Source organism: Exophiala bonariae (genome assembly GCF_035927105.1).
Source record: "Exophiala bonariae strain CCFEE 5792 chromosome Unknown scaffold_16, whole genome shotgun sequence".
Lineage (NCBI taxonomy): Eukaryota > Fungi > Ascomycota > Eurotiomycetes > Chaetothyriales > Herpotrichiellaceae > Exophiala > Exophiala bonariae.
This window is the reverse complement of record NW_027042491.1, coordinates 599612-627251: the sequence shown is the minus strand read 5'-3', so window position 1 is coordinate 627251 and position 27640 is coordinate 599612. Positions and strand designations below refer to the sequence as shown.

General features: G+C 49.8%; 12 protein-coding genes across 12 annotated transcripts; 6 read left to right on the top strand and 6 right to left on the bottom strand.

Annotated features, from left to right (window-relative positions):
- Nucleotides 1-937: 937 nt before the first annotated feature.
- On the bottom strand, nt 938-2843 carry LTR84_003524 (uncharacterized protein; the record flags this gene model as incomplete). Its single annotated transcript, XM_064847112.1, has 7 exons — nt 938-1268; nt 1325-2158; nt 2211-2332; nt 2388-2468; nt 2519-2565; nt 2620-2664; nt 2726-2843. 7 exons carry the CDS (start codon nt 2841-2843, stop codon nt 938-940), a joined length of 1578 nt encoding a protein of 525 aa, XP_064705465.1.
- A 1735-nt stretch (nt 2844-4578) lies between these two features.
- Nucleotides 4579-6137, bottom strand: LTR84_003523 (uncharacterized protein; the record flags this gene model as incomplete). Its single annotated transcript, XM_064847111.1, has 2 exons — nt 4579-4760; nt 4814-6137. The coding sequence occupies 2 exons, from the start codon at nt 6135-6137 to the stop codon at nt 4579-4581; spliced, it is 1506 nt and encodes a 501-aa protein (XP_064705464.1).
- A 1211-nt stretch (nt 6138-7348) lies between these two features.
- LTR84_003522 (uncharacterized protein) lies at nt 7349-8374 on the bottom strand (the record flags this gene model as incomplete). Its single annotated transcript, XM_064847110.1, has 1 exon — nt 7349-8374. One exon carries the CDS (start codon nt 8372-8374, stop codon nt 7349-7351), a length of 1026 nt encoding a protein of 341 aa, XP_064705463.1.
- A 285-nt stretch (nt 8375-8659) lies between these two features.
- On the bottom strand, nt 8660-10474 carry LTR84_003521 (uncharacterized protein; the record flags this gene model as incomplete). The annotated part of the gene is made up of 1 exon (XM_064847109.1): nt 8660-10474. One exon carries the CDS (start codon nt 10472-10474, stop codon nt 8660-8662), a length of 1815 nt encoding a protein of 604 aa, XP_064705462.1.
- Nucleotides 10475-10815: 341 nt separating this feature from the next.
- On the bottom strand, nt 10816-11676 carry LTR84_003520 (uncharacterized protein; the record flags this gene model as incomplete). Its single annotated transcript, XM_064847108.1, has 1 exon — nt 10816-11676. One exon carries the CDS (start codon nt 11674-11676, stop codon nt 10816-10818), a length of 861 nt encoding a protein of 286 aa, XP_064705461.1.
- An 872-nt stretch (nt 11677-12548) lies between these two features.
- On the top strand, nt 12549-13064 carry LTR84_003519 (uncharacterized protein; the record flags this gene model as incomplete). The annotated part of the gene is made up of 1 exon (XM_064847107.1): nt 12549-13064. One exon carries the CDS (start codon nt 12549-12551, stop codon nt 13062-13064), a length of 516 nt encoding a protein of 171 aa, XP_064705460.1.
- A 337-nt stretch (nt 13065-13401) lies between these two features.
- Nucleotides 13402-15482, top strand: LTR84_003518 (uncharacterized protein; the record flags this gene model as incomplete). Its single annotated transcript, XM_064847106.1, has 3 exons — nt 13402-13412; nt 13530-13622; nt 13898-15482. The coding sequence occupies 3 exons, from the start codon at nt 13402-13404 to the stop codon at nt 15480-15482; spliced, it is 1689 nt and encodes a 562-aa protein (XP_064705459.1).
- A 563-nt stretch (nt 15483-16045) lies between these two features.
- Nucleotides 16046-18608, top strand: LTR84_003517 (uncharacterized protein; the record flags this gene model as incomplete). Its single annotated transcript, XM_064847105.1, has 5 exons — nt 16046-16417; nt 16629-17480; nt 17516-17542; nt 17598-17666; nt 17718-18608. 5 exons carry the CDS (start codon nt 16046-16048, stop codon nt 18606-18608), a joined length of 2211 nt encoding a protein of 736 aa, XP_064705458.1.
- Nucleotides 18609-20400: 1792 nt separating this feature from the next.
- On the top strand, nt 20401-21553 carry LTR84_003516 (uncharacterized protein; the record flags this gene model as incomplete). Its single annotated transcript, XM_064847104.1, has 2 exons — nt 20401-20456; nt 20509-21553. The coding sequence occupies 2 exons, from the start codon at nt 20401-20403 to the stop codon at nt 21551-21553; spliced, it is 1101 nt and encodes a 366-aa protein (XP_064705457.1).
- Nucleotides 21554-21577: 24 nt separating this feature from the next.
- On the top strand, nt 21578-22270 carry LTR84_003515 (uncharacterized protein; the record flags this gene model as incomplete). The annotated part of the gene is made up of 1 exon (XM_064847103.1): nt 21578-22270. The coding sequence occupies one exon, from the start codon at nt 21578-21580 to the stop codon at nt 22268-22270; it is 693 nt and encodes a 230-aa protein (XP_064705456.1).
- Nucleotides 22271-22904: 634 nt separating this feature from the next.
- Nucleotides 22905-25019, top strand: LTR84_003514 (uncharacterized protein; the record flags this gene model as incomplete). The annotated part of the gene is made up of 1 exon (XM_064847102.1): nt 22905-25019. The coding sequence occupies one exon, from the start codon at nt 22905-22907 to the stop codon at nt 25017-25019; it is 2115 nt and encodes a 704-aa protein (XP_064705455.1).
- Nucleotides 25020-25631: 612 nt separating this feature from the next.
- LTR84_003513 (uncharacterized protein) lies at nt 25632-27439 on the bottom strand (the record flags this gene model as incomplete). Its single annotated transcript, XM_064847101.1, has 5 exons — nt 25632-25989; nt 26044-26818; nt 26875-27073; nt 27125-27240; nt 27301-27439. The coding sequence occupies 5 exons, from the start codon at nt 27437-27439 to the stop codon at nt 25632-25634; spliced, it is 1587 nt and encodes a 528-aa protein (XP_064705454.1).
- Between the last annotated feature and the right edge of the window lie 201 nt (nt 27440-27640).

The following is a 27640-nucleotide window of genomic DNA, read 5'->3' as shown; positions in this document are numbered from 1 at the left end:
AGTAATGACTACGGATACTGGCCAGATGGAGTTGAAGTTGGAATGTCGTCGAGTTACGAGAGACCAGCTTGGACAACGTACGTCGCCCGGGTGCTTGTACGAGTAGAATTCAAACAGGGCGTTGGACAATCCAAACTATCCCTTTCTCCACGGAATACTTACTGTGGTTCACCGACAGGGCAGAAAGCTTGAAGTAAGACCTAAATACAGTAAGTATGTTTTTCCAGGGACAATTATTGGGCAGGTTGAAATCAATTCTGAAACGGAGATTATCATTGAAATGAAACGGATGATGCTCAGGAATAGTACCCCCTTGCGAATCGGGGTGAGGCGAGCGCCTAAAACATTCCGCTCCCGGGGACCTCAAAGCCAGGGGGTCCGGGCTTTGGGGGTGGGAATTGGATGGATGGATAGGTAGCTGATATACCTTGGTATTCCTTGAATCTGTAGCTCTACAATGCTTGATAGTGCTTGAAGATTATTGAGACCCGGTCCGAGTACTGAAATAACCGATTTCCCTCACTGGCATCGATATGTTCACTTGTACAAGTCCTTGCTTCATCATGACATTCAACATTCATAAAACCTGATCCGAATGGTCGATAGAAAATATACGTACTCATAAGTAACATGTCATTTCTGCCTGTCGACAAACACCTCCCCAATCGACATTTCCCCTTCTTTTCATCTTTTTGGGTGGGCACACGCACAAGCTAGGTAGCATCATCAACGACAAGAAACATTCTCGTTTGCATATCTTTGACTCGATAGATTCTTCCGATCCATCATCCACTCCATTCCATCACACGAAAGAAAACTTTCCAGACACCGGTCTGGACTTCTTTCGTGCGTGAGTAGGTGATGTCGGCGACATTGGTGGGGGAACGAATTGCTTCGATTTGGTTGGCGTGCCGAAGAACTCACCCACCGCAGGGAGTCAACTCTCAGCCAGTCCGAGATCTTCCTCGGCAGGCACCACGCGAATGGTATTGGTGTGACCCTTTCCACCTCTCCAGCCTTGTACACACACCACCGACTCACCCTGGGTCAAGACACCCAACTTGATCGCGTATGAGATACCCCACTTCAATCGCTTGTCAACATCCTCTTGCCAGTCCACCCCACGGAAATCCGGCTTGGGTTCTGGGAAGTGGAACGGATACACTCCTCGGTACAGATGAGCATATCTTGAAGCACTGGCACTTCGTGTCACCATGATGATGGGGCACACTGGTCGGTACTTGGAGAGGAGACGCGCCGATGAACCACTGTTGCGAATTAGACCAAGCCACGTCACTCAAAACACACCCATTTCAAAACTTACCTGGTGGTCAAGACCAGAATAGCTCCTGCGTTCAACTCCATGCTGGCACCCACCGCCGAAATCGCAATTGACTCGGCCGTCTCGATGGGTCGTAGAACACTAGTCCTCAACTCATCAAACACATTGGCATAGGGAATGGCAATTTCGGCCAACAGACATGTCTCGTGCATCATCGACACTGCTTCCTTGGGATAGTTGCCTTTGGCAGTCTCCCCAGACAACATGACACAGTCCGCTCCATCCAACACTGCGTTAGCAACATCAGACACCTCCGCACGGGTAGGACGGGGATTGGTGGTCATGGACTCCAGCATCTGCGTGGCGCAAATGACCGGCTTGCCCGCCATGTTGCATTTGGCAATCATCATCTTTTGAGCAATGAAGACCTTTGCAGCCGGAATCTCAATGCCCAAATCTCCACGGGCAACCATGACGCCGTCGGTCTCGGTCAAAATCTCGTCAAAATTGTTCATGCCCTGTTGGTTCTCAATCTTGGCAATGATCTGGATATCCTTTCCATCTTCTCCAAGAACGGTGCGGATGTGCTTGATGTCCTCACCACGACGGATGAATGATGCAAACACCATATCCACGCCGTTCTTGACACCAAATTGCAAATCAGCAATATCTTTCTTGGACAGTGCAGGCAGATCGACATCAGTACCAGGGAGATTGACACCCTTTCGGGATGAGATTTGTCCATTGTTAAGGGCTCGGATTCGGAGGGTCTGCTCATCCACCACGGAGATCACTTCAAAGGATTGGATACCGTCGTCGACGTAGATCAACTTGCCAGCACCAATCACTTTGGTGATGTTCTTGTAGTCTACGTATCTGAGACCTATCAGTATCACAGTCTTCTCTTTTCCTTGTGGGAGGATCTTACAGATTCTTGTCATCACTTGCGGTAGCATATTGATCATCCGTCGTCAGGTTCAGCTCTAGGCCGGCTTGAATTGGGATGTCCTTGTCACCAGGAGTGTTTCCGGTTCGGATCTCTGGACCTTTCTATTTTGACCCGTCAATATCAGTACTAAGCTGTGGCTGTTGAGGTATAACGAACGGTATCGAGAGCAATGGCCAGAGGACGACCTGGGTAGTCTTTGGCCGATTGTCTGGCATTGTCGATAACAGATTGATGGTACTGCCTATGTCAGTGCTGGGTCATGAGATTGCGTTAGAGAGTAGTCTTACCTCGTATGAGCCATGGGAGAAGTTCATTCGAACGACATTGAGACCGGCTGTATTGTGTTTAGTATTTCACTTTCTCTTGACCGCCGCAGGCTTGGACATACCCTTTCTTAGGATGGTGATCTTCTCTGCAGAGTTGGTCTTGGGTCCTGTAGTCACATAGTCAGTCTCTGAGGATCTTGGGTGTGGGATTGGAGGCTATTGGCCTACCAATGGTTCCAATGATGCTGGTTCTGCGGTGATTTCTCTTGGGCGTGTATTCCGTGTTCAAGTTGGCCTGCCACTCCAACTTGGTACGGTTAGAAAGGTGATCCAAGGCGTCACCCATGTTGCTTGATTTCTTGACTGCTTATTGGAAAAGGGTTGGGGTTGGGTTTTGAAAGTTGCAGAAAATGCGGAGGAAGGAGATTGTATTCAACGAGGCGGTGGCCGGTGTCCGATGAACTAATGCGGTCAGCGGCGGGTTTCAGACTTGACACAGGAGGATGCTGGTGAGTCAGGAGAGAGGGATGATTTTACAACAACATACCTTTGGGAACTTCGGTGGATTTGTCGAGGAAGTAGGAGGGTAAAAGTATAACCCTGTTGAGAAGAGAGGGAGGGATATTGGTGAGGCTGTGGAAACGGGCTTTTGTGGTTCCTAGTCGCTGGGTTGCTGGGAAAAAAAGCAATCGTTGAGATGGACCCAATTGTTGTTCAGTGATACCCTAAGAATGGAGCCCCCTCACGTCACGCTTATCTAGCTGGTCGTGGCTGGTATAGCCAAAGTGAGGCCCAGAAAAAGGACCTACTTGGGCGAGGGAACGAATGAGAAGGCCCTGTCAGGGTCGGGCTTGATAGCCGCAATGTGATGGGACGGGGATGGGACCTCAATGGGAACTCTTTTTGGAAAGCTTAGAGGAGCTGTTGTGAAAGTGGGGGAACAAGACCAATTGAACGTTGCATGAGCTTCGTTGCGGTGCTCGGCAGGCTGAGAAGAAACAAAAAAGCTCATCCGCAATTCAGCCAGAGTTCCAGTTCAACAAGCGCTGCAAGTTTACCCCTCGACGGGCCCCTCTCTGCACGTGTTTCACCGATAACGATAAGACATCTGATCTCGGCGCCGCAATAACCATCCTTCCGAACCACCTCTTCCAAATTGGTACTTAGGCAGGTACCTAGCTGCAACATCACATGTTGCGGTACGAGTGTGCTTGGTGCATCCATCGTCCAGTTCGACCGCCCTCACCATCACCACCCAGCGCCCACACAGGCAGCCTCGACTGCAACACTCCCTCCTCCTCACCACAACCAACAACAACAGCAACAAGACACACACACACACGATGGTTGTTCGTCTCTCCCCCCAACCACCCTCCCCTCCCTTCCAGTAACTACAACACCTACTAACCTAGCCACCCACCCACATAACAGCTCGGACGCCTCACACACTACGCATTCGATGCGGTCCTGATATCAGCATTCCTGGCAGGCGTCAAGAGAAGCACCGGCCTCACGTTCGTAGAAAACCCCCTCCCCCTCCCGCCCTTCCTATCGCCCATCTCACCTATCCAGCAATACCACGTGTCTGTCTCACTCTAACTAACCCGCCAGTCCTACCAGTATCAAGTCGTCTTCGATCGGCGATAGCAAGGAGGTCCAGTCTTGGGTCGATCGATATCTCGGCGTCGGCGAGTGGGTCATGGACCAGTCGGTGGCCGTCATGGGCAGTAGTGGGTTCTTTGAGAGGAGGCGATAGGCATGAGAAGGATGAGGATGTGCTTACTGGATACTGGGTGGTGAATGACCTATTATTCTGGTGGCTAGAGAAGGGATACGCCTCTGAACTTGTCGATATACCCGCTACTTTGCATTATGAGGAGTCACGATGGGTCACATTACGTGGAAAGCTTTCTTATGGTTGAACCAACAGCAGGAGTTGCCTACTCTGAGGAGTATACTTGGGAAACGGAACGCTATCAGTGGTATAAAACTCAACTCTGTGACTTTGCTGAACCATTGTTTTTGGACCACACTTGGCCATGCCATATCTATCCTATGCTCCGTCGCATGAGATGAATGGTTTACAATGATGCTATCCCCTGCGAGGGTGGTTCCGTAACAGTCGCGTAACCACTGCGAAAAGTATCATCGATCAATTTATCGAGATCAACTCGCTGATAGTACGAGATATGACCAAAAGGCACCCAGTATTGAGCCAGCAAGTTATGGTTCACCATGATTAATTGGGAAGGGATAAACTCATCTACATCGCAATTAGTCTTGATTTTTGGTGTGAGATTTGTTTGAATTGCTTACCGTTCTGGAATCCCCTTGCCGCTACATGTCCACGGCTCTTCACAATTCTCGCTCCTTTGAAAGGTCGTTCATCGGCTATTCTGATCAGACCTGCCGGACCAATGTCGTCCGCGATAAACGTGTGTTCACCACGTGGTATGTTAGGATCACCAGTCAATTTTACTGCTTCGATAGCCCCTCGGAATATCCCACTGTCCACGGCGACTGGTGGGTCACTCACTGCGGAAAGATCGAGCGATTCTGGTTGAGATAATTGTTCTGCCTCAGGAACGTCATAATAACGGCTGGTGGCCATCGTTGGAGGTGGCGCTGGCGCCTTGTCCGTTTGCATAACTAGGAGAAACTCACAACCATGACCGGCATAGTCACCCACGTAAATACCTTGGTAGGGTTTCTCCGCCGTAGGAGTATAAAGATTGGGATCAATCGTGCTCCACGTACTGACTTCCTCTCCAATCCGGATCCCAAAATGTGAGGCCCCCGTGCTGAATTGTGACCAATGTCTCATTCGAAACGTAGTCTGGGAAATCTCATCGTACTTCTGTGGTTTATGACCTCGTCCTCGAAATTTGTCAACACTGGCCGCGCGCACGCGAGGCATATTGGGAATGGTCCGCGGTGGCCACAACTCCATACTTTTGTCTTGAAGTCGCGGTGGGATGTCTCGACTGAGGAAAAACGAGGCAGAGGTGTTGTGACCAGGACGCCCTACGCTCATTTTGATCTCTCCTTCCCACCAACCTTGGCGAGTGTTGAAGGGTACAATGTCATGTGCCAATTTCAAAATAGGATCGTCGAGCCAGAGATGCACTTTGGGTTCAAACAGATGAATGTGTACAGCATCATCGTAAGGCCAGACAACACCCATAGACGGGGACCTCTCGGCCAACAAGCGATAGCCTTCGATACAACCTCTTCTCGGATCGAATCTGCAGATCATGATCCTGCCAATATGGGGTTCGTCGGATATCCATAATTTCCACTTTGAAAGGAACCAGTATGGGTGATGTGTTATGTAGAGGTCACGATAGGATGCGGATGGGTATGGGTCGGGTGGAAAATCCTCGGAGGGAACATTGGGTCGCAGGAGGTTTGCCCACAACAGGTCTGTTTGAGAGAGGCGGCGTAACTGTCGACATGATCGAGATAGGGAGACCAATGACTGGCATGGAAGGGAAGCCAGAACCTGATAAAGGACTTCGGGTGGTAGTTGTAAGAAGGGCGCGTCTTGTTCTATCGTCGTTGGGGTGTCAGATGTGAAAGATGCGGGTGGTGAGTCATGCGGGGTGTCGTCGGAATCTGATCGCCGGGTGAAAATGCCCATGATGAAGCAGAGGGCGAGCAAGAGGCAAGCGATGGAAGAGACGTAGGAAACAGGATCAGATAAATGTATGGAGGACGAGAAATCTGGAGATGGCATACTAGCGACCTTTGTGATTGTATGTGAGGCGGTACTTAGTACTGGACATGGGGGTTCCCACCATGCTCCATGCCGTCATGCGGCCTCAGAGTGTCCCGCCCACGACACAACGGACGATTCGGTTCAACTTGAAAAAGCAAAAGAACAAGATCGACTCCGGTTCTGGGGCTGCAGTTTAGCCAGTCACCACGCTGTTGAAAAGAAAATGTCCAATTAGTTAGGGAGCCAATCGAGTTAGTGGCAGTCAGTTAAACGAGGAAGGCGTGCTTTGACGTTTGGTTTCTGCCCCGCTCCTTCCCTCTCAGACTCCTGGCTTCAGTGAGTGGGTAGCAGGTACGAGTATCGAAGGTACGTACTGGACTTTCCCTAGCCGAATGCTCCTTCCCATTGCCACATGGTGTCGGGCCAACAGAGAGCCAACCACATCCCGCACGGTTACGGATCATCAGGCCAAGCCGAAGATAAGTCGCATGAATTTGGATGGGATAGGAAGGTCGCTGAAGCCAATGCCGAAGCTGAAGCTTTCGTCTGGTGGGATGCGGGATCGGCGTAAAAGGTATGTCATCTGCTACCACTACTTCAAGAAGGTGCTTAATCACTTTCTCACCTATTCCCATAAGCGAACTTTACCAATTACATTGACATTCTCAAATGCCTTCCTATCTTGTACAAGTTTTGCGTGCTCCCGTCTAACTTTCTCCAAGCCTCGTCGGCTTGCGAAAAACGAGGGCCATGTCGTCGTCATAAATGGATATGTACTTGTACATTCCAAGGCAATTACCGCTTCACATCCCGGCTCATGTGGCCTTGTTGACCACCATCTTCATTGCATACGCAGCAATACCATCATCTCAAGTATGGTATATTGACCATATGGATCCTGCTTGCCTCGATCGGTCTCCTTCTTCAGGATATGCCGGAGCCCCGCCCTCGTGTGACGACTCGAGACGTGAGTTGAGATATCATTTCTTGCTGTAGTAGTATCAATCATGGTGGTCATGAGCTGCGAACAACAGCCCACCGTAATCCTCGCCAGCATAGTACCGGAGCTTGCCATGGTCAGAAATCCACCAGCCTGGTCTGGTGATATCGAATTATCGCTCCTCCCTTCAACACTACTTCTCGGTCGATCCACTTTTACTAATTTCCCAGATCTTTTCCTCCAATTCAGGAACGTTATACGCCGTGTGAGTGGCATCTTGCGGGGCATCCGGTATCAGGAACTTCCCCAGAGTGTCACCGAATGCTTTCGTTAACCACGCTTGTCGTGTTTTCCGTTCCTCGTTCATGGTCGTGGTGTAGTTAAATAGATCTTTGGCATATGTGTCTGCCACCTTTGCTTCCTCCAGTGCCGCCTTGGCCGCCAATTCTCTTTCATGAGGCGCATAATCATCCAATGGCTTGGTCAATTTCGACGCGATGACTTCGGGCAGCACCAATTGATCCGCCGACGGGGCCGTTCGATTTGGGTTGAAAAGAGAGACAAGTGGTGGGATGGGTTTTCCATTTCGTCTGGCATCATCCACCTCAGCCTCGTAGTCCATCATGCGATGATATAATTTATCCGCATGCATCTGTATCCTTTCCTCGTCATCGTCCGTGCTACTCATGCTGCTCATATATCCAAGAGCTTGTAGGAACTTGGCCTGCAAGGAGTAACACCTGTTGTATGCTTTGTTCTCCTCATGACACAGAGTCGCTCTTCCCCGAATTTTCTGCGCCCATGAGCTGGCGTGCATGCAATCCATTTGCATCTGTTGCTCAAACGCACAGTTTTCCATGGCTGCCTTGTGGATCGTCGCTCGCCGGTCTTTTCGGGCCTCGAGGACCCTCTCTACAGGCGAAATCCCGCTTTGTTCCTGAGGTACATAGGTCTTCCAGATATCCTTGTAGCGACCGTCCTGAAATAACGACTCTTTGGGAAGCCCTCGATCTTCCACCGTTGTAGGCTGGGATGTGCTAGCGACCGGAACCGGCGTTTCTCGGGGTGTTGGAGTCGGAGCGGTAGGCTTTGATAGCTCAGCAGGCCGGTATGGTCTGGGTTGTTGATCTTTCAAGAATTGCTTCAAGTCATCGTCAAGTGCTTTCGCCGGATCGCTTTGATCCCCCTTGCCACCACCTCCGCCCCAGAACCAAGACATGTTATCATCAACTCACCAACTGGAGGCTCTTTAAGGCTGCCTTAGCGGGACAGGCGCTTCATCGTCGTGGTATTGGCGGCGAATGCTATTAGGGAAACGGTGCGTATCAGAGGTGCCCCCGAGTGGACCGATTGCAGTTTAGCGCCAAGGCTCAGATATAAAGCAGCGGGCCTATATATTCTCGTTACGGAGAAAAGTCTCGCTAAACTACTAGTAAAACTACCCAGGTACTTGGAGTCTGAAACTACCACTCCAATTGACAGGACTGCATTCATGACGAACCCATCAATAGCTGGCCTGTTGCTGCACCCACTGATACTCAGACCCTAGATAAATGTTGTTCTCATCCAAGGCAACGGAAGGAAACGTATTTACATTCAAGAAATCCGAGTCAAAATCCCAAGGGTTTAGCGACCCATCGATCATTTCAAAAGGCACATCCCCGGCTGGTTCCTGAAAGATGTGGCTTTGGTTAGATGGGAAGATATTTCCACCCTGCGTGTAGTGTGGTTCCGACATGATTGGCAAAATTTGGTCGACTTGAGCAGCTAAGGTGGCCCCTGGTATTCCGGGATCAACGTTGGTCTGGTCATCCTCTGCTTCTACATGTCGACTCCCGCGTGGCTGTTTCCGAGCCTTGTTCAGAACAGTCTTGGACATTGGTGCTATTGCCATAGGCAATGCTCCAGAAGTTGGCAAGCCCATTTTCCTTGGTACGGTAGGCATGGCTAGCGGTCTTTGGACTTGAAGGCCAGTATTCGGGATAGCACCAGACAGTTCAGGGAACCGCTGGAAGAAGTCGGGCCCCATTGTCCAACATTTGATGTCGTTGATTGTCTGGTCGAACAAAAGACTGGGTCGATACATACCAGTCTCCGAATCTTGGGTGTAACACTGGCGGAAATCGAATGGCCACAGAAGCCGCATCTGATCCTGGTACAGGCGGAAAAAATCGTTGCCACAGTACGCATGCTCGTTGAGGATGAACTGTTGGCGAAATGGGGGCCACGCGTAGTAGTCGATGGCGTAACAATGCTCGATATGCTCCGATGGTCGGTAGATATACCACGGCGGTAAACGCTTATGTCGTTGCGGGCTAGGATCGGTGTGGAATTGTATGAGGAGGTGCATGGCCCGAAGCATCGCCAATCGCTCGATCCTAGGTATTGGACCGAACGAAGACTCGTCAATCCGGCGCAGCATCTGCCAGGAAGGATGTAAAGGGCCACGTTTTGCAACGGCATCCCAGCCTTCTAGCATTGCGCGGATGGGAAGATCCTCAGACTCGACATCATCCGCCGGCTGAAGATCTTCTTCCCAGTCAAAGCGCTCGCTCAGGATATCGCGGATGAATTTCCAGAAGTTACCCTGCCAGCTAGCATATTGACCTGGCTGTCGTTCGACATGGTCATAACAACAGCAAGTCTGCCTTGCATTAATCCAATTATATGTTTCAAACATCGACTCGGTGGTATGGTGTCCGCCGGTATGCTTTGTGTGCGTAAAAGCCTGATACTTTGGTAATGGGTTATTCCGTCCAACTATGCCGCGACTCAATGGGATATCAGGAAAGTCAAGAGTAGCCTTCGACCCTGGAATAGTGTTGTCTATACTCAAACCATCGTTTGCCAATGCACTTGTTTCGAGGAAGGAGTTTTGTAAGTAAGCTATTTCTCTGGTAGATGGTCCCGGGGCACTCTCGATAAATCCACTCCCCCTGTTGCTCTCCCCCGGGCTCACCTGCCTGAAGGAAAAGCTAGCACCTTGGCTAGGAGGGTCGCTGAGCTTTAGTGGTCGCAGAAACATGATTTGCTGGATGTCTCTCAAAGTTCTCATCGCCATGTCCCGCTCCGCTTCGACAGACTTCAATTGCTTCAAAAGAGCCGTGACTTCGCCACTCGCGTCTCGCTGTCTCATTGCCTCGACCAACTGTTCGAGGTCGGCGATGCGAGACCTCCTTCGCTCGCGTGCTTCACGCTGGCATCGCCGGTCCACTTCGCGCTTTTTCAAGCGCCGCGACGAGACAGGCTGGTCGCCACTTGGCTCCGGCTGATTGATACATGATGGCTTTGAAGTGTCGCTGGATTCCGAGTTTGCCATGACTGGATGTTGCACCATGGTTTTCATGCGGGGGATAATAATGGCATCCACACCGTGGACAGAACTGGCGTTCTTATGTAGAAATAAGCTCAAGTATTATCTTGTGGCTTGAAGCTTTGATGCGCCGTGGTATGAGTATCTTGCCTATCTCAATTTTTAACTCCAGACTGGACGTACGTCGGAGGTGGGGTTAGAAGCTACCTATCTAATTGATACGAAGTACCTGGGGACTCCCCGCTTCCGCGGTGGGCTGTCAAGCACTGGCACTCGTGTGAAAGTTTATTGTTGCTGATCTACCTAGGTAGGTATGGTCTTATCTACTTAGACTTCGACTTGCATTCTCAATTGGAGGCTGGCAATTCATCCTTGGTAATAACCCAAAGTTTCTTGGTAAATGGACCCTTTGACACCCAGGTGACATGCATGCCTGAGGTGAGGCCAATTATATCGCCTGCCCTGAAGCTGTGTGTCTTCCCACTCTCAGTCTCCGTCACATCAACTTCGCCGGCCAGCAGCAGAATGGTCTCGTCACCTAATACGCCAGTATAGGGCGTGGTCAAAGTGCCATTGGCATCGAGATTGGTTGCTGCTATGCCTTTCCCAGACCGCCAAACACCGCTCAACATGGTTCCTGAGGAGCCTGCGGTGCGGATGAAGTACAATTGGCCTGCAACCTGCGGGCCCTCCTTGGGTTCCGTGAAGTGATAGTCGACCCAATCTTTGGGGTTGTCGCTGACGTGGTTGATCTGGAAATCCGGTGCGCTGTTGGGAACTTGGGAAGTGCCCTCCCAGATGCACCAGTATTTCTTGAAGAAAGGACCATCGATTGCCCATTCGACCTCGATTCCCTTAGGGGAACTAATGATAGAGCCCGGTCCGACTCGATATGTCTTCCCAGAAGCAACGACAGTGAGGGTGGCGGTGCCATCGATCACGCATGCTGTTTCATGTCCTAGTGGGGCGGAGTAGGTCACAATGTTAGAACCGTCTGGTCGACCGCCTGGTGAAGTCGGGCCAGCTCTCCAAAGCCCGGCGGCAAGTCTTCCAGATGTCCCGAAAGGGCGGACAAACATGACTTCTCCATGCACCAGTTTCCCTTTTCCAGGTTCCTCCCATTCAAATGGCAACCATGATTCGGGGGCAGGACATTGAACTCCGCCGTGGACAACGTGAGTCTGGGGTTGAGCTTCGAATAGTGCCATCGCGGTAGTGATCCTTTGTTCCGGTTTGCGAACGTTGAGAAATCAGCAAGTTGCTTTCTGAGTAGTGATTTGATTCATTGCTGCTGATCAGAGCATACTCCAACTGTTATAGATTCTCATTTCTACCAGAAGCTGAAGCTCATAATCTCCTCCGATTGATTTCGATTCGACAACACCGATGACAGTGTAGTCCATTCTGCTGCTCCCCACGCGAAGACTTACGGCTCGTGACTGTTGAAGCATGCATTCAACTTGTGTAACATTCAACTCACATGTCCGTATCAACATCTATTGTCGGCACCCATCATTCCAGGTGGGTGTAGCCAATCAAACGCACAGCCACCAACTCCTTGGAGCAATTCCGCGCTCGTGTGTGGCCTGTACTAAATTCCGAATTAGACTTTCCAGTTCGCCTGACGTCGAAAAAACGATTCGACTAGTGCGCTTTCTCTGATGGGTGCCCCGCAATACTGTCCGCATAACTTTCAAGATACAGAGGGGCTATTATCACCCTTCTGGGCTTGGGCATAAGATTTGAGGATTTCACCATGATGGACACGGCCATGTACCTGCCTTATCACTTGATGGGACTGGCAATAAGCAAGTATCATGCTCGTGGCTCATGGGAATTCGCTCACGGCGATCGAATCAACTCCACCGATGCCAGAAGTTGATGGCACAAGGATGACATTTCCCTCGCCTGATACTAGCCAACCCACAAGTTACAAACAATCAAACATCTTGCCAGTCAGGTCCTGTAGTAGTACTTAAACCGCTGATTGCTCTCTTGTCACCATATCTCCTCTCACCCATTGGTAAAGATTGTTGTTCCGCTCAAGACTCAGCCTACCAAAGCTACCCAAGAAACCATCATGCCTATCTATCTAAGCATGCAAAGAGTGCGCTTCTCCAGTCCGGACGCCTACGAGAAATTCAAAGTCCTCTTCGCCGACACCCGTCACCATCTGATGAAGCTTCCAGGCTTCCTCCATCTGACCTGGTGGGAGCACCCAGACGACCGGAGCTGGTACAACGAATGCAGCTTCTGGACGAGCCGTGGCGCATTATATGATTGGCACAAGGACACTTACCACAAGTTTTGCAAGACGTGGGCCGCCAATGGTGCCATCATGGAGGATATCATCACCAACTTTGAGCTCGTCGGCACCCGGCTGCTGCGAGTGTGCCCCGTGTGCAACGAGGTGCAGGATAAAAAGTATGAGCTCGCCCAAGAGCAGGCTGTCTTGGCTGAGCAGTGTCCCAAGTGCGGGTTTCATTTTCCAGTACTGGGAGAAATGCCCTCAAGCTTTGCCGTTTTCAAGGATGCAGTTGTCGGTGAGAAAGAGGGTGATAGCGGCGAAAAGGCGGGAGAGCCAGCAGCATCCTGACCTTTTGGAATCTTTGAAAGACCAGAAGCCGGAGTCAGGAAGAGTCCAGTGCTGCAAACAGGAGAGTCGATGCTAAAAGTTGACCAGGGCTATAGTGTGTAGACAGTGTTCCAAAGCCACGTACCTAGGGATCCGGTGAAGGCTGAACTAGGTTCAGGGCCGGCTAGCCTAATACGGAATAGTATCTTGATTATTTGCCAAGATTTCGGCTCAATCCCGGATAAACTCTATCGGACGCGTCTTTGGAGTCCGAACGCGTCTTGAAGTCAACGACATGCGACAGTGGCTATCAGCGTCTTTGAGTTTATGATCTTTTTCTGTGCGTCATAATCAAGTAATGATCCTATTGTAAGATTCATCATCTCAATGGATAGGCAGGAAAGGGCGCTGCAGCGCCAACGAGGTGCAGGGTCAGTTGTATCTCCAACACCGCGTTTTTGATTTCCATCCACTAAACTGTTGTAGGTCCCGACAGATTGCTGGGGCGGACTTTGGCCTTGATTTTGGGATGGGCAATGATAGGCAGGAAAGACAGCAGATGCGGCAAAGAGGTGCTGGGTGAGTTTCCCCAAATACTGATTCCCGATACCTGCTTACTAGTGTAGAAATCGAAAACTCGACCATGTTGACTTCGGACTTTCTTTTCCAAGTTCGGCTCACTCACGTCGCTCGACGACGAGAACACCTCAAGCAAGTCAATCGAGGCCACGCCGCACTTCCCAAACTCCAACGCTAAGACGGAGAAGAAGTTTGGTGGCTAGATCAGTTCACCAGACTCCAATCGATGCCGCTAGCCAGTCACTCCCAGACGCCCACCTAACAGTTTCGTCAAGTGTCCGCTCTTCCAAAAGAAGAAGGCTTTCACTTGCTAACGACCAAACGCCGACGCTGTCACGGGCTTCTGCGACATCGGCAAGTGTACGGACGACTAGAAGTTCTTCGAGAAAGGAATCGTCTATTTTCGCCATAGCTGAAGATGACGAGTTGGAAGTCGACGAATCATCAACTCCACGAAACATTGAAAGACCCGCTTCAGCAGCTAGTGTTCCCAAAACAGTAGCAAATGAGCATGATCCGGAAAAGGAGAACGCGTTTGCTGGCCGCCGTGAGGTCGACTTGAACGCTACTCCGGACCCTGCAACACTATTCTTCAAAACAAAAACTGTCCAAGAGCCAGACCTCGAGTCGAATCCGCCAGAATTTGGAGAGGACGATTTGGTCATCGAACATGATACTGCTCCACTTAGTCAACCAAACCCAGAACCAGAAGTTGAAGCCGACATTCAACCACAGGTGCTCCTCGCTTCTGAGCCTGAAGTTGTTGCCGCCAAAAGCTCAAGGCCGCAGAAGCGAAAGAGGCGTTCAGTCGTGGGTGCACGCAAGAAAAAGCGACACTCGAACGAGTCTAATATTTCGGCCGCAACTGACGCTGGGTTCATCCAAAATGCAGAGTTGCAAGATCTGTCGGAGAATCTGGCGGAGCCCAGTCTGTTGGAGCAAGGGAATGAAGAAAGCGCGGTAGATCGAGACCCCGAGCCTTCTCGTCTACGGAGAATCGCCCCAAGACGGGATTTCACTCCAGAGGCAGATGAAGAGGATGGTGATGAGACCTACATTCAGGATGCATCACCAGAACCTCCAACACCAGCGCCACCCAAGAAAACGACTAAAAGACGAATACACCAGCAGGAGCCCAGTCAAGTCGAGGGCCGGAGAAGAGGAAAAACACCAATGCCAACATTCCCTGTTCTGACTCATCGGATGACCAAGGTGTCAGCACTTTCAACAGTACAAGAAAATGCCGATGAAGATGGTCATGCAGTAGATTCTGGTAGAGCTACTCCAACTCTACCTCTTGAACGTTCGCAGCCAAATGTTGTTGATGTTCTCGCACAGATATGTCGCGAGACCATTGCCAATTTGATCAACAGCATGTCTCAAAATACCCGATCCGCTGACCGCACTGCTATCAAGACCAAGAGAGCCGCTTTCAAAGCATTTGGTGAAGACTTGGACGAGGAGCTGTTCCAAATGTCTGAAGCTGTCGAGAATCGCATTGAGCTTGAAGCCCGTGTGCGAAAAAGTAAGAGGGAGAAGGCCGGCTTGCAAGCGGAGTATTCTGAGATTCGAAAGCAGAGAGAGCAGATTGCTCTGAAGTGCGATTTGGTGAGAAGACGGCACTGGGATTGTGAACAAGATGTGCGAGAGAAATGGAACATCAGTGAAACTGCAAGGCGGGTTGAACTCGATGTGGAAAGAAACGAAGAGGAGGTTGATGAGGGGATTGAATTTTTGTTACGAAGTGTTGCGAACGATGTGAGTAACTCATCTGATGCTGGAGGGATTCTGGACAGGACCAAAGCATTTAACGCACAGTTGGAAATGATGGCTCTGATGTTGGAGAGGCGGCAAAGTTGATTTTTGATGCCTTTGGAGTGCATAATGCTTTGTCCATGAGCATTGGCGCTCGGGTCGAGGTTGGGAAGTATCTTTGTTACTATGAGCTATGATTTAATGAAACACAGCATTCTATTGGGGCGACAAGGCTGTAAGTCGATAGCCTTTTGTTGCTAACGACACATGATTGTCCACCATTCTTTGATTGTTCACTGCCCGGTCCTATTAACGCACTCCTGGGCTGGGTATGTTGACCTCCATCGATGCCCGGTGCTTCCTGATCCACCAGCACGGAGAATAGTTTCGCCGTGGTGATGAGCCTTGGGCAGTCAGTATCAACTTGAATGGAAGGAGGTTTCAAGTTGACAGAAAGTACTGCAGCCTGAGTGAGCATTGCTCTTGCCCTTAAGGCGGCGTCCTTTTCATCAACCAGGTTTGTTCTTCTCCTTTTGTTCTCACGTCTTCCAAGTCTCTCGTCACTTGGTGCCAAACTCAGTATATCTTCTCACGTCACATTTCTTTCTCCACTGCATCAAAGCCTGTCCTGCCCTTCTGCCCATCTTGTCGTGCCAACGATCGCCACCATGACTATTGACAAGCCCTCAGATCGGCTGTTCAAGTACCCTCCCATGGAGCGTCAAGACCTCAATCAGTCCCAGCTGGGCAGCTTCAAATTCACACCTGTTGACAATATCAGTTCCCTGCAAGCCATAGCTACCTCATACATGAATAACAACATCAACACCATCATTGCGCGTGTCAAAGCTGGACATTACGCTGACCGATCTTTCAATCAATCAGCTGTCAACCGTGATACGGACTTTTTCAACACCCATATCAAGCCTGACTTGGGCGATTCGCGTCTGCGTCTTGGCCCTGCTGCGGTCCGCTCTGCTGTTGAGGGTGCCACAAGTCCTGTTAGACAACAACGCATCCAACCAGAGATCCTGTCCGTGGTAAGCTTCTTCCTTTGGTTTCGGTCGTTCTCTGCTCCATCTGGATTTCTTCATGTACCGTTGACCAATTTCTGCCTCAGCCTCCAACTCATCACAGACAAGCAGTTGCTCGCCATTGCCCTGACAACAGTCTTCACGTAAGTACCTGATTCCAAGAGTGGCTACTGTATAATGTACGCCTGTTCCCGTGGAGTGACTAACTTTGATCTAGGCACCCTTTCCCATGCATGAAGCTCAGAACGCCAACATGGATACAGACAATTCTCCTTACATTCCGGGCAATCCTGGTGCAGCGTCCATCGGGTTTCCAGACCCGGCGTTGATCAATCAATCATTGACTCTTGCTCTGTTCAAAGAACAACAAGGCCATCAGCAAACTAGGGTGGCGTTGCATGAAGAAATCCAGAAGAATCTCAGACTTGGTCGTGAGCTTGTCCACAGCAGTGAGAGAATTCGAAAGCTCCAGATGCGGATGAAGTTGATGGAAGACGGCGTCGGTGAAAATGCTCATGCTTCGCTTGAGCTTAACTCTGGACACGGAACTAACGGCTTTGTGAAGAGTAGCGATCAGGATTTCGCACGACTTAATGGAAAGGTGGTTATGAACGTCGTTGAGGCGACCCCTAACGACAATGTACAAGCTCAGACTCTCGGCGCAGGACTCGCAATAGGTGAAGTTCTGAATGCCGAGGAAACAATTGACCATGCGACAAAAAAGTCTGCTTGTGAAGTCGATGACACTCAATTGTTTGACTTGCGACCCCTCGAAGGCGAAAGTGAAGGATTCAAGGATACGCTCACATCTAACGCCCGTCGCACCTTGCGCAAACACTTCGTGGTCAATCCTTTTCAGGATACAATCACTGCGACTCCTGTTCAACAGGCCTCAGACAAGCTCATTGAGGTGTCTCCCAGTTCAAACGCCGACGAGCTTCAATCCGTTGAAGCAAAGGTCGCTCCCCTGCTTGCATTGTTCAAGGAGCAGCCAACGCGCACTGAGCCTGAAGTCAACATCAACATGTCGTCTTGTGATGGCATGAGAAAGCTGAAGGCAAGTCCTTTTGTACATTTATTCGATTTATCGCTAATGGACTGTAGCTGGCTGAAGAACCAGTTCTCCAACTTGTGAGTTTTATTGCGCGGCCGGAAAGGTTTTTGTTCTGTACTAACTTCCGACAAGCCTGCTGCTTTCCTTGCCAAGTACGGAAAGAAGCCTGTTCTTACCAGTAAGGATGGATTGCAAGATAGCGTAAGTTGTTCTTCATGATTTCGTTGTACCTTCAAGCTCATTTTCCGCCAGTTCTACAGCTTCGATCGCTGTGAGATCAAGGACAGTGCGGGCACAGATGGAACCATCACTCGTGAAGGAACTGGGAGTGATATTCGAGCCGGAATGAAGACCCCTGATTCGCTCTCCTCTACGACCGCGACCACTGCCACCCTTTCCTATGTTGGCGAATTGCCATCTGAATTTCCCGGTCAACCAAAATGGAAAATCCATCGAGACAATCCGATCTTCTACGACAACTTTGAGAAAGAACAGGCACAATATTTCAGTGGTTCGCCGATGGATTTGACTTCGCAATTCTACAACCATCCTGTTCGTTACCTTCCGGATGATGCGGTGAAGAATGAAAATATCTATCGGACAGTCATGATCGACGGTATTCCAGTGATCGCTTGTTCTAAAGACGTTCTGAATGTTGCCCATGGCGGAACAGTGGAATCGTTCCAGATGGTTGGACCTATCGGCAAGGCAACACGCCTTTTGACTGCCCGTATTGTCTTTGTTCTCGAGGAAGGAGCGATGAAAATGGCGAGCAGCAAGGACCTTGAGATCGATGGAGTTCCGGTGCACTGCTGGCTCGTTCGCGAACCCACTTACCCGCGAAGTGGGGAGATGGAAGAGTTCATCAATGGCATGCTCCAAGCTACCAGGATTCTTTTCATCAACAATATCACTATTGATCAGTACACCAACATTCAAGGCGAGATCATGTGCTTTGGACTTGGTCGTGAATTGATTGACATGAGCTGGGAAATGGACAAAGGTCCAGAAGGCTATGGACGCGCTGTCCTCGAATTTGCTTCTATTAAAGCTTCTGTCAAGGCAGGAAAGGGCATCATCCAACATCCCGGCTACCCGCAAGCGACTTTGAGCTTTGATGAGGACTACACATGCAGAAATTAGGGACATCAAATTGGGCAAGATACTGTGAGGTCCATGGCCCGGTGGATAGCTCGGTCAAACGATGACGATGTGAGATTACTATGAACCCCAATGGTGGAAGCGAGGGAACGAACAACTTAACCGTCGCAAAGAGGACATAACAACAGTATTGGGCGCTATAGCCCTTAGGGAGAGCAAATTAATCACCTTTTGTAGCATATAGCCACCTTTAGTTATCATGAAGATGACAGAAGCCGTTGCCTTGAAGCCCTCGATGCCTTGCGAGAGCATTTTGAAGCTCACGTGACTTATCCTCCCCTGGCACGCCAGCCTTGTTGACCTGCGCAGGAATGCACTCCGAACATTTATAAGAGTAGCTATCTAGCGAAATCCTCCGGCATCAAAAGAAACCCCATAAATTCATTGCAGGCTTGATTTCTAAATTGAACTTCTCCCTGTTTCGCATTTTCTGCACGATGCCAAAAGTGCAGCACCACCATTCTCTAGCTGAAGACGAGGGACAATCTCAAGGCCCTGTCCTTCTGCCGCAGATAAGTACTGTTGAGGCTGTACGCATAATACCTCCCATGTGGTTTCCAATGCAGCCTTGGATTCGTGTTTGAAACATTGTAGTCAAGTGGCTAACTAGGGCTACTACTATCCCCTCAGGATGTTCAAAATTTGTTACGAAGTCTAGCTCGATAAGAACTAGAATTACACACAGATATACCCTACTAATTAATGACTATCTTATCAATCATCCGATACTTCATTAACAATCGGTCTGCCCTGTCTGTGCCCTTGTCGGAGCGCGGCTGAGAGCTTGGTTGGTCTCGCTCGATAGGCTCGGCAAGATCCGCCTCCACCAACAATTGTGTGCCACAAATCAATACAAGCTCCAGTTTGTGGTTGATTACAAGGCTGGGGTTTTCTCATTAGAAGACACGACCAATTCGTGTTGCCTATGATTGGATGCCGAGCTGATACACATGCACAATTGATGTATTGTGGCTTGTTGGAGAAGGGGCGAGGACGCAGCACTGCCTGTGAGCCCAAGGGCACCTACTGGTCGCGTCCTTCCTCCACGCCGTGGCTGGCAGGAGACCCATACTAACTAGCTGACCAAATAGAGGAACGCATCCTTAGATGGATGCCCTCGGCCTCCAGGCCTGCTTAACCACAATGAGGGCTGGTGGAGAACTTCTTGTCAACGCCTATATACTTCTTGAAGCCTTTCACGTCCCCGTTTTCGTTTCAACCTTGATAATCTCGATCTCAGCCTTGTTTCCCCCAAACCACTCAAATTGCTTAAGGTGGCGGGTATTATTCTCACCATGGACAGAAATGAGCATGCGACATGGCCGAGTCCCGGAGTGAACGTTGATGATGGGCCTCCCAACAGACAGCTGCTTACTCCGCCAGTCACTTTGGCCGCAGAGCCTTCTAGCCCACCTGTCACCCCACACCCCAGTCCGAGACGACCTAGGCCATCTCTTTTGATGCCACTGAGTGTTATAGTAGGGGGTTCCGCAGTCTTGGCTACTTTATGTGCCTTCCTGGCCTTTCTTTGGTTTGCAGGTCCAGCTCAGAAAGGCTGGCACGCCATCATCAGGTCAGGCTGGACAGCGAGAGTCATTACCCTCTGCTCACTCTGCATTCGCTGGATTGTGTCCTTCCAAGCCATTCTTTGTACATCTATATTGGCCTCAAAGTCTGTCATGTTTGGAGTACCTCTTTCAAGTGTCCTCCAGCTGTCCACAATGCGGTATAATAATTCTGGTCCGTGGGACATCATCAAACCATTGATCACGACATGGCGCCATGCAACTTTCAACCGCAGCATTGTGTAAATGGCCTGCTTCATGGCCTGTACGACAACAATTTCACAGTTCACTTCCACCATCTTGCTTTCGGATCTTAGAGCCGCCTCTATTCCGTCTTATCATAATACCTCTACCGCGTTTCTCGAATTCATCAACGATACTCGTGGTGATACATGGAATCTCAAAGTCCCGCGATACAACGATGCCTTTCTGAACGGTGAAACATCGTATCCTGCCTTTGTTGAGTCTTCACATCCTGAGGATGCGGTTACAGACTCTGAAATCGATGACACCGGACCAGTCATCCGTGCTTCCCTTCCCTTAGTGGCCGATGACGGTTGGACAAATCTCCTAGGGTTTCGTGGCAATGGTACCATTTATGATGCGCGCTACGCATGCATTCAGCCGGAGTTCCAAGGGCTGAACTTCTCAGGCTCTAGTGGACCGTACCCCGGGGATCTGAGCCTCTCTGGCAGTGTTCGCCCAGTGAGGTCATTAGGCACCTCTCTCATCCTTCCTCCAGATAACAGATTTACTAAATTCGGGTGCCGCGTGATTTCGGATGGTAAACTTGGAAACTGGCCCATGACTGTTTGTATACTCGACCCTGGTGTTGGTGGGTTTCTTAGCGCTGTCGATCCATCATATAACACATCCCTTCACTATGATTACGTCCGCGTCGACGCCAAGGAAGGTGGCTATTCGACTCAATCGACAGCTCATGAGTTTGATCATATGCTCAACAAAGTTCCGATCCCAGTTGGACCTGCCTACCTTATCCTAAATATGACCAACACCTCGGGCTATAGTATCGACACCACCTCCTTTCCGATAAGGTTTGGCATTACTGAAGATTGGCAATTGGGTCCACACAGCCAGTGGCTTAGCATGACATCTTCTCAGCCAGACAGCGTTCTGATTTCCAATGACACGGGGGACCTAGTCCCCGTGCTGGATCACGTTTGGTCTATTGATGCAACTCTTTGCTATGGAGGTTTCTACGATACCAAGACGATATATATCGAGGCGGATAGAATCAGACCTGCCACCGAACCGATAACTCTTAGTCAAGGGTTACATCAAACTGGAGCTTCGGTGGACAGTGATTCGGAAGAGGACCGAGGTATTTTCCAACTCTCGTAACAGGAGCTCAAGCGCCAGTTCGACATGGATCGGGCAGTCATCATGAGAGATGACAGCTATTTCGACCAGTCGTCACTAGCCACAATCAATCCGTTCTCATTCACGCTCAATAGGCATCGCGCCCTGGGTGCGACTTTCGCCTCCGGAGGAGACACAAGGAACCTTTCCCGTTTCCTCGCTTATTCAGAGACAGTGGCGGAGTTTAATATACGGAGCGTGAACCAACAACGCGCCGACATTTTTCAGAGAACAATCCAGGAGACAGGTTGGCCTGCTTTGGCGCTTCAAGCCCCTTTCCACACTTTGACTGCGGATGGCTTCTACTATTTCCTTCCTTTTCATGATACCAAGACCGACTACTCTGCAAGCTTTGCCTTGTCAGTGTTCCAACCAGTTAGGTCGTTGGGATTTTTCATTATGTTGACATATCTGGCCATTCATCTCATCTTGGTTGGCTTCATTACTATCCACTCCTCGGGCATCTTGCATTCAACAACCTCGTCGTTCTCCTTCATAAACAACGTCTGGCAAGCACACGCGCAGAGTCTGAGTTCACAAGTCGAAGAAATTCTGCGCGAGCCTGCAGTCACGATGGCTTCCGATCGAGAGGTCAACAAGGCTCTTGGGAAGAGTGGCCAGCATAAATTTATGTTGGTCTTGGAACCGAACGAGAAGGATGAACATGGTGCGATAAGGCTGCGACGGAAGTTTGATTGAGGGACTGCTGTTGTGTTTTGCCTTCGATAGATGTTATGTCCAGGAGCCCCAAACCAGACGGCTACCAAATGCAGTTGACTCGTGAACCTGCGATCCGGCGATACCTTCAAATTAGTGAACTGGCTCCGCCGAGTCTCCGCCAAAAGGACCGCCCCAGGGCAGGAGTGGACTCTCAACGCCCTACGATACGCCAAAAGTGCTTGGCCGTTCATCTGATAACCATACCTAGGTAGGTCTGAAGGAATGCTACATCACTGGCACGAGCAAGGGCACTAGTCCGACACTGGCCTGCGCCCACGGATTTCAAGACACTCCAGGGGCAGATACGGTCTTTGCTAACAACTCTTTGTTGAGATCCCCAATGATACATTATGCTCGTTAGTATCGCGGTTTGCCATGATTGCAGTTCCTCATTGATTCTCCGGCCCTCCTTGTCTTCGCATGCTTGTAACTTTCGCGGGAACGTCATTCCGCTCACTGTGTTTGAACCACTACGTCATTTTGAGATCACCATCACCAATTTGGGGATCTCAATCATAATACCCCCACCATAACAAAAAGACTTTTTACAAAGACCTTGTTGTAGTGTCGTGTTTTCTGATCTACCTGATCTGGAACGGTCTTACTAAAAGTCATGGAGAATAACCTCTCATTTGGGGCGCGAGACCCATCCAAGCCAAGAGATCTTCATGCGTACCGATCAGGTACATACCTGCGAGCCCACATCTTCCTTGGACTTACTATCGCTCTCGTCACCACCTTCAAATGGCCGCTGAGATGGGCATTGTCTGGAACGCCTACCTTGACTTACATCCTATGGTTAGGCGAGGCTAATGGTTGCCGCATTCAACCTCCCATTCCACTATGGACGATGATCATCTTCATCAATTTGGTTTACTCGGTAGCAACAACCTCGTGGCTGCTGTTTGGTATCTACATCCCAGCTTGCTACTTGACCATCTTCGTTGCATCCCTCTACCAGTTCGACTTGGCAGCGCATGCACTGAGAACGGTGCTTGGCTCGATTCTAAAGCAGCCACGTTTTATTAATGATAGAATTGCCTTCCTCAATCTTCCCGCCCTGGAGATCGATGTCGATGTTAAGGGGCTCCTTGTCGTCCGGGGCGTGACTTTTTCTTTACTTCATCTCAATATCATCGCACACGGGATCGAGGTTGGCATCAAGATTTCTGATGACATGGAAATCGCTCTTCATGTTGATGAGGTGAAGATCTCACTGTTCCGACGCATTGATATTGGGGAGGTCTATGGAAACCTGAAAGGTGGTAAAGGAGAGATGACACTTGAGCATGCTCTTACAGATGTGGAAACCAGCAAGCCTCCCCTAGGGGTAGACAATGCAGCATCTATCACAGGTTTAAAGAACGACAACGGCTTCAGAGCGGATCTGGTCCAAAGAGTCTCCACGATTGAGAAGTTGACGGACGGAAACCCTCCAAAAGATGTGTCTGCTGGAGATGGTCTGGCCTCAATCACTCAGATATCACCTGACGAAGAACAGGCCACAGTGACATATACTAATGCCTTGTCGCGCATGGAGGAGACCAGTCCAATCGCAGAGAGCAAGCGAAAAGTGGAAGCCATGGCTCGTAACACTTCCGATGCGAAGAGCGATGCCTTTAATCCAGACGACAAGAAAGACATGCGGGCTGCTATATGCACACAGCTCCATGACACAGCCTCTGTCCCCTTCCCTCCACCGAACTCAATCAAAGTCACAACACTGCGTAATCTCAGCCCACCATACATACGCCGCTTTCTCCATCGTTTACCCTTCTTGCTACGTCTTCTACTCAAAGCAATCGCTTACTTCCATCCTGTTCACATAGACTCTGTAACTGCTGGTCTTTCAGGAAAGTGGCTGCGACAATTGCTGCATGATCTAGTCTTTAAAGGCCACGCAGAGAATGACACAGGTACTAGAAGATTGGAGGCCCGAATCAAAGCATGGCTTGCCGATGCCAATTTTGTTCTAGAAATTACCAGCATTCTTGGTCTCGCTCAAATACCACTGTCTACAGTCTTTGACATCGATACAAGGCTCAAAGTGCAAGATGTTATGCTGTATCGCACTCTGCCTCAAGAGGTTGCTATGAAGCAAGTTGTTCGCTTGGCAGGCGCAGATGCCTCTGTGACGATACCATCGTTCCTGTTACCTCATCATGAACACGTGCTGCCTCAGATACCCAACGAGCAGGACAGAGAGAAGCAGGAAGAGAAGGTAGTGGAAGCTGATGGTCTGCCAAAAGCCATTCATGCGCAAGAGGAGCTGGAACAGACAGCCAAGGACGAAACGAACATCGACATTTCTGCTCATGCACGCCTACCAGCGGTCTTCGACCAAGAACTTCTAGACTTTATTGCCGCGGTAATCAAGACGACAAAGATGATCGAAATAGAACATGGAAACACTGTCGATGATGCTGTGGACAAGGTGGTGGAAGATGTCTCGGACACTGATTCGGTCTCAAGTTTCAGTAGCGACATCAAAGCCAAAAAACGGAGCATCAAAGACTGGACAAGAGCAATGGGCACCACTGTGAGCAACAATGCAAGAAGGGTGGCTGTTGATGCGGTTACGAATGACAGATGGATTGCGAAAATGGTGGGAAAGATAACGAGGAGGCTCGAAAGCACGAAGGGAGATCTCGGGTACTCTGGGGCTATTCCCGTTCCACTGGCACCCTATCGGGCATTGGCTGAGGACGCCACAAAGTTGCTACCCTGAAACTCGGAATTTTTCCTGCTTTGCAGAGCGTAGTCACAACGTTGCGTTCTTTTATTCCAACATTTGCTGCAGTCGAGCGATCACAGGACTTACAGCACTTGACGCGTCTCTTATTGATATTGTAGAATTAAATTCAGCAGACCCTCCACCGTGGTTCTCAAATTCCCTGACGGAAAGCCTAGACATAGCAAAGTTTTTTATACACGATATCCGTCTCTTGGACCACCTGGAGGGCATGCGGACGAAAGTAAAAAGCTTCTGGACGGACTGCACGATCTAGATCATCTTACTCTCGGCTTCAGCCATATTTCAGCAATCCCAATAATGACTCCGGCGGCCTGCAAGGCTGCATTTGGAAAAGTCGTCTCACTTGGCCATCGAAGGGTGCTTGAGCAGAAGATCGAGTGTAAGTTTCCAGATTTGCAGGTCTCGAGTGAATCCGAGATTCTAGGTGCTATAAGTCTCACAAAGGTCGAGAGATCACCAAGCAGGATATTATTGATACAAATCAGACAGCAGTCGAGTATCTTGGGCAGATTCGACAGGTGATGCAAAGGAGCAATCGTCCTTAGATCTATGACTCGCACGGGCCGGCAGCTTTAGACGCGGATCTCATACATCTTTTCCATCCTCGGTCTTCTTCTTTTCCGCCGCTGTAGATGTCACTACCTCACACTTGTAATGTTTCCAATGTCTCATAGGTAAATTGATGGCATACATTTCATCAATCTCTGCCATAGTGCGAGCCCTGGTTTCGGGAATGAAGAAGTATGTCCAAATGACCGTGATCAGAACACATCCAGCGAAGATAAAAGCGGACTTAGCCCCCAGGTTCGCTGCATCAGGTGCGGTGAGTTGAGGTACTGCGAAAGTCGTAATAATAGCGGTGGTGTAGCTCCAAAAGACCGACCATGCCACGGTGGGTTCTCTCAGACTCACTGCTGGAATCTCAGTAGGAAGAACGAATGCCCTAGTCGACAAAATTAGTACTTGATATAGCTCGGCAGGAGAGAGAATGGCTCACAAAGATTGGAAAGATGCCGAATTAAAGAAACCAAAGAGAATGAAAACAGCTGCCAGGCCGAGTCTTTGACCATCGGTAGTTAACCCGGCGGTAGCTAAGCTTCCTCCCACAATGTCGAGGAAAAACAGGACCGAAAATCCAACGAGTGCAACTGGCCTCCGACCAATCTTGTCCACTAATACCGGTCCAATCATAGTTCCGAGGAATTGGGTGCAGGTAATAATAATGGTGATCTGGAATGGATTTCCAACCCCACTCTGAACAAGGATAACGGTGGAATAAGTACTGACAAGGACCAGTCCGCTGACTTGGTTGAGACACAACAGCGCACCTGCCGTCAACGTTCGCTTGAGGTGCATGGGCTTGAAGATTTCCCAAAATTGGGCTTTTGATTGATCTTCCCTCTCTGCAACGATAGATCTCAGCAGCAGCGAGAGCTCTGCCTCCACGACCTCGACGTTGTCGTTTCGAAGGGTCATGAGTGTACGTCTAGCAGCTTCAGCTTGATCATGTTGTAAGTGCCAGAAGGGGGATTCGGGAACAAAGAAAGTCATGATACCAAATACTGCAGGAAATGCAGCTTGCAGGCCCAGGGGAATCTTGTATGAACGATCATCCAAGATCTTGGAAGTGCCCCAGACGAGGGTGGTTGCGATGATGCCAACGGCGGATACTCCGGCCACGCAGAACCCAATGGCTCTACCACGAAAATGGGCAGGCACCATCTCCGCCAGATACAATGGAGCAGTCGTCGTGAGGACGCTGACACCAAGATCTAAGCAACTTTTAGCTTGAAATCTTCAGATGCAGCAAGACGAATGGTGTTCTTACAGTTCCAGAATCTTCCTACCACCAAGGCACCGATGTTTGGAGCAAAAAGCTGAAGAAACGATCCAGGTATGCAAAGCAAGAAGTATGCTGCAAGGAAAGTTTTCTTCCGGCCAATTCGTTTCATCAGCGGTGAAGCAATGAAGACACCGATGGCTGCACCAATCAGAGGCACAGGGACGATTAGATTGAGGTTGCGAGCCTTGAACTCATCCATTAGTATTGATGAGGCTGCTGAACCTTCTTGACTTACCGTGAAGGAAAGATCTGGGCCTTGATATCTTGTAATAAACAAAGGCAATGCCATCAGTGGTGCCGCAAAGCTGTTATCGTAGCCGAACAGGCCCATTGAAAGCCCGATGGTGATCACTGCGGGTAGAAGCATATATCAGTCTCCATGCAAGTGTGATTCCAAGTGCTGAGACTTACTGGTTCCCACAAGTCGCCAACTCCACCAGTTCTCCGGGTGGTGAATAGTTGAGTCAAATTCCTGCATAGCCTGAGCATTTTGGGAAAGATCCTCGGCGTGCGCAGTGCCTTTGGTCTTGTCATCGATCACGGTCGTCATATTTGTGTGAAACCGACAAGAGCAGATATGCGTTTGTAGGAGAAGATGCTTCGAACTCAACCTGGCGATCAAATGCGACATGAGCATGGCCCTACAGATAAATATGTGTCAGAAGCAGAGTACTCGTAGATGCACCCCAGGGCCTAGTTTCGTGTTCCCCACAAAAACTACCGAACGCTATTCCCCTTGGGGAATTTCTGA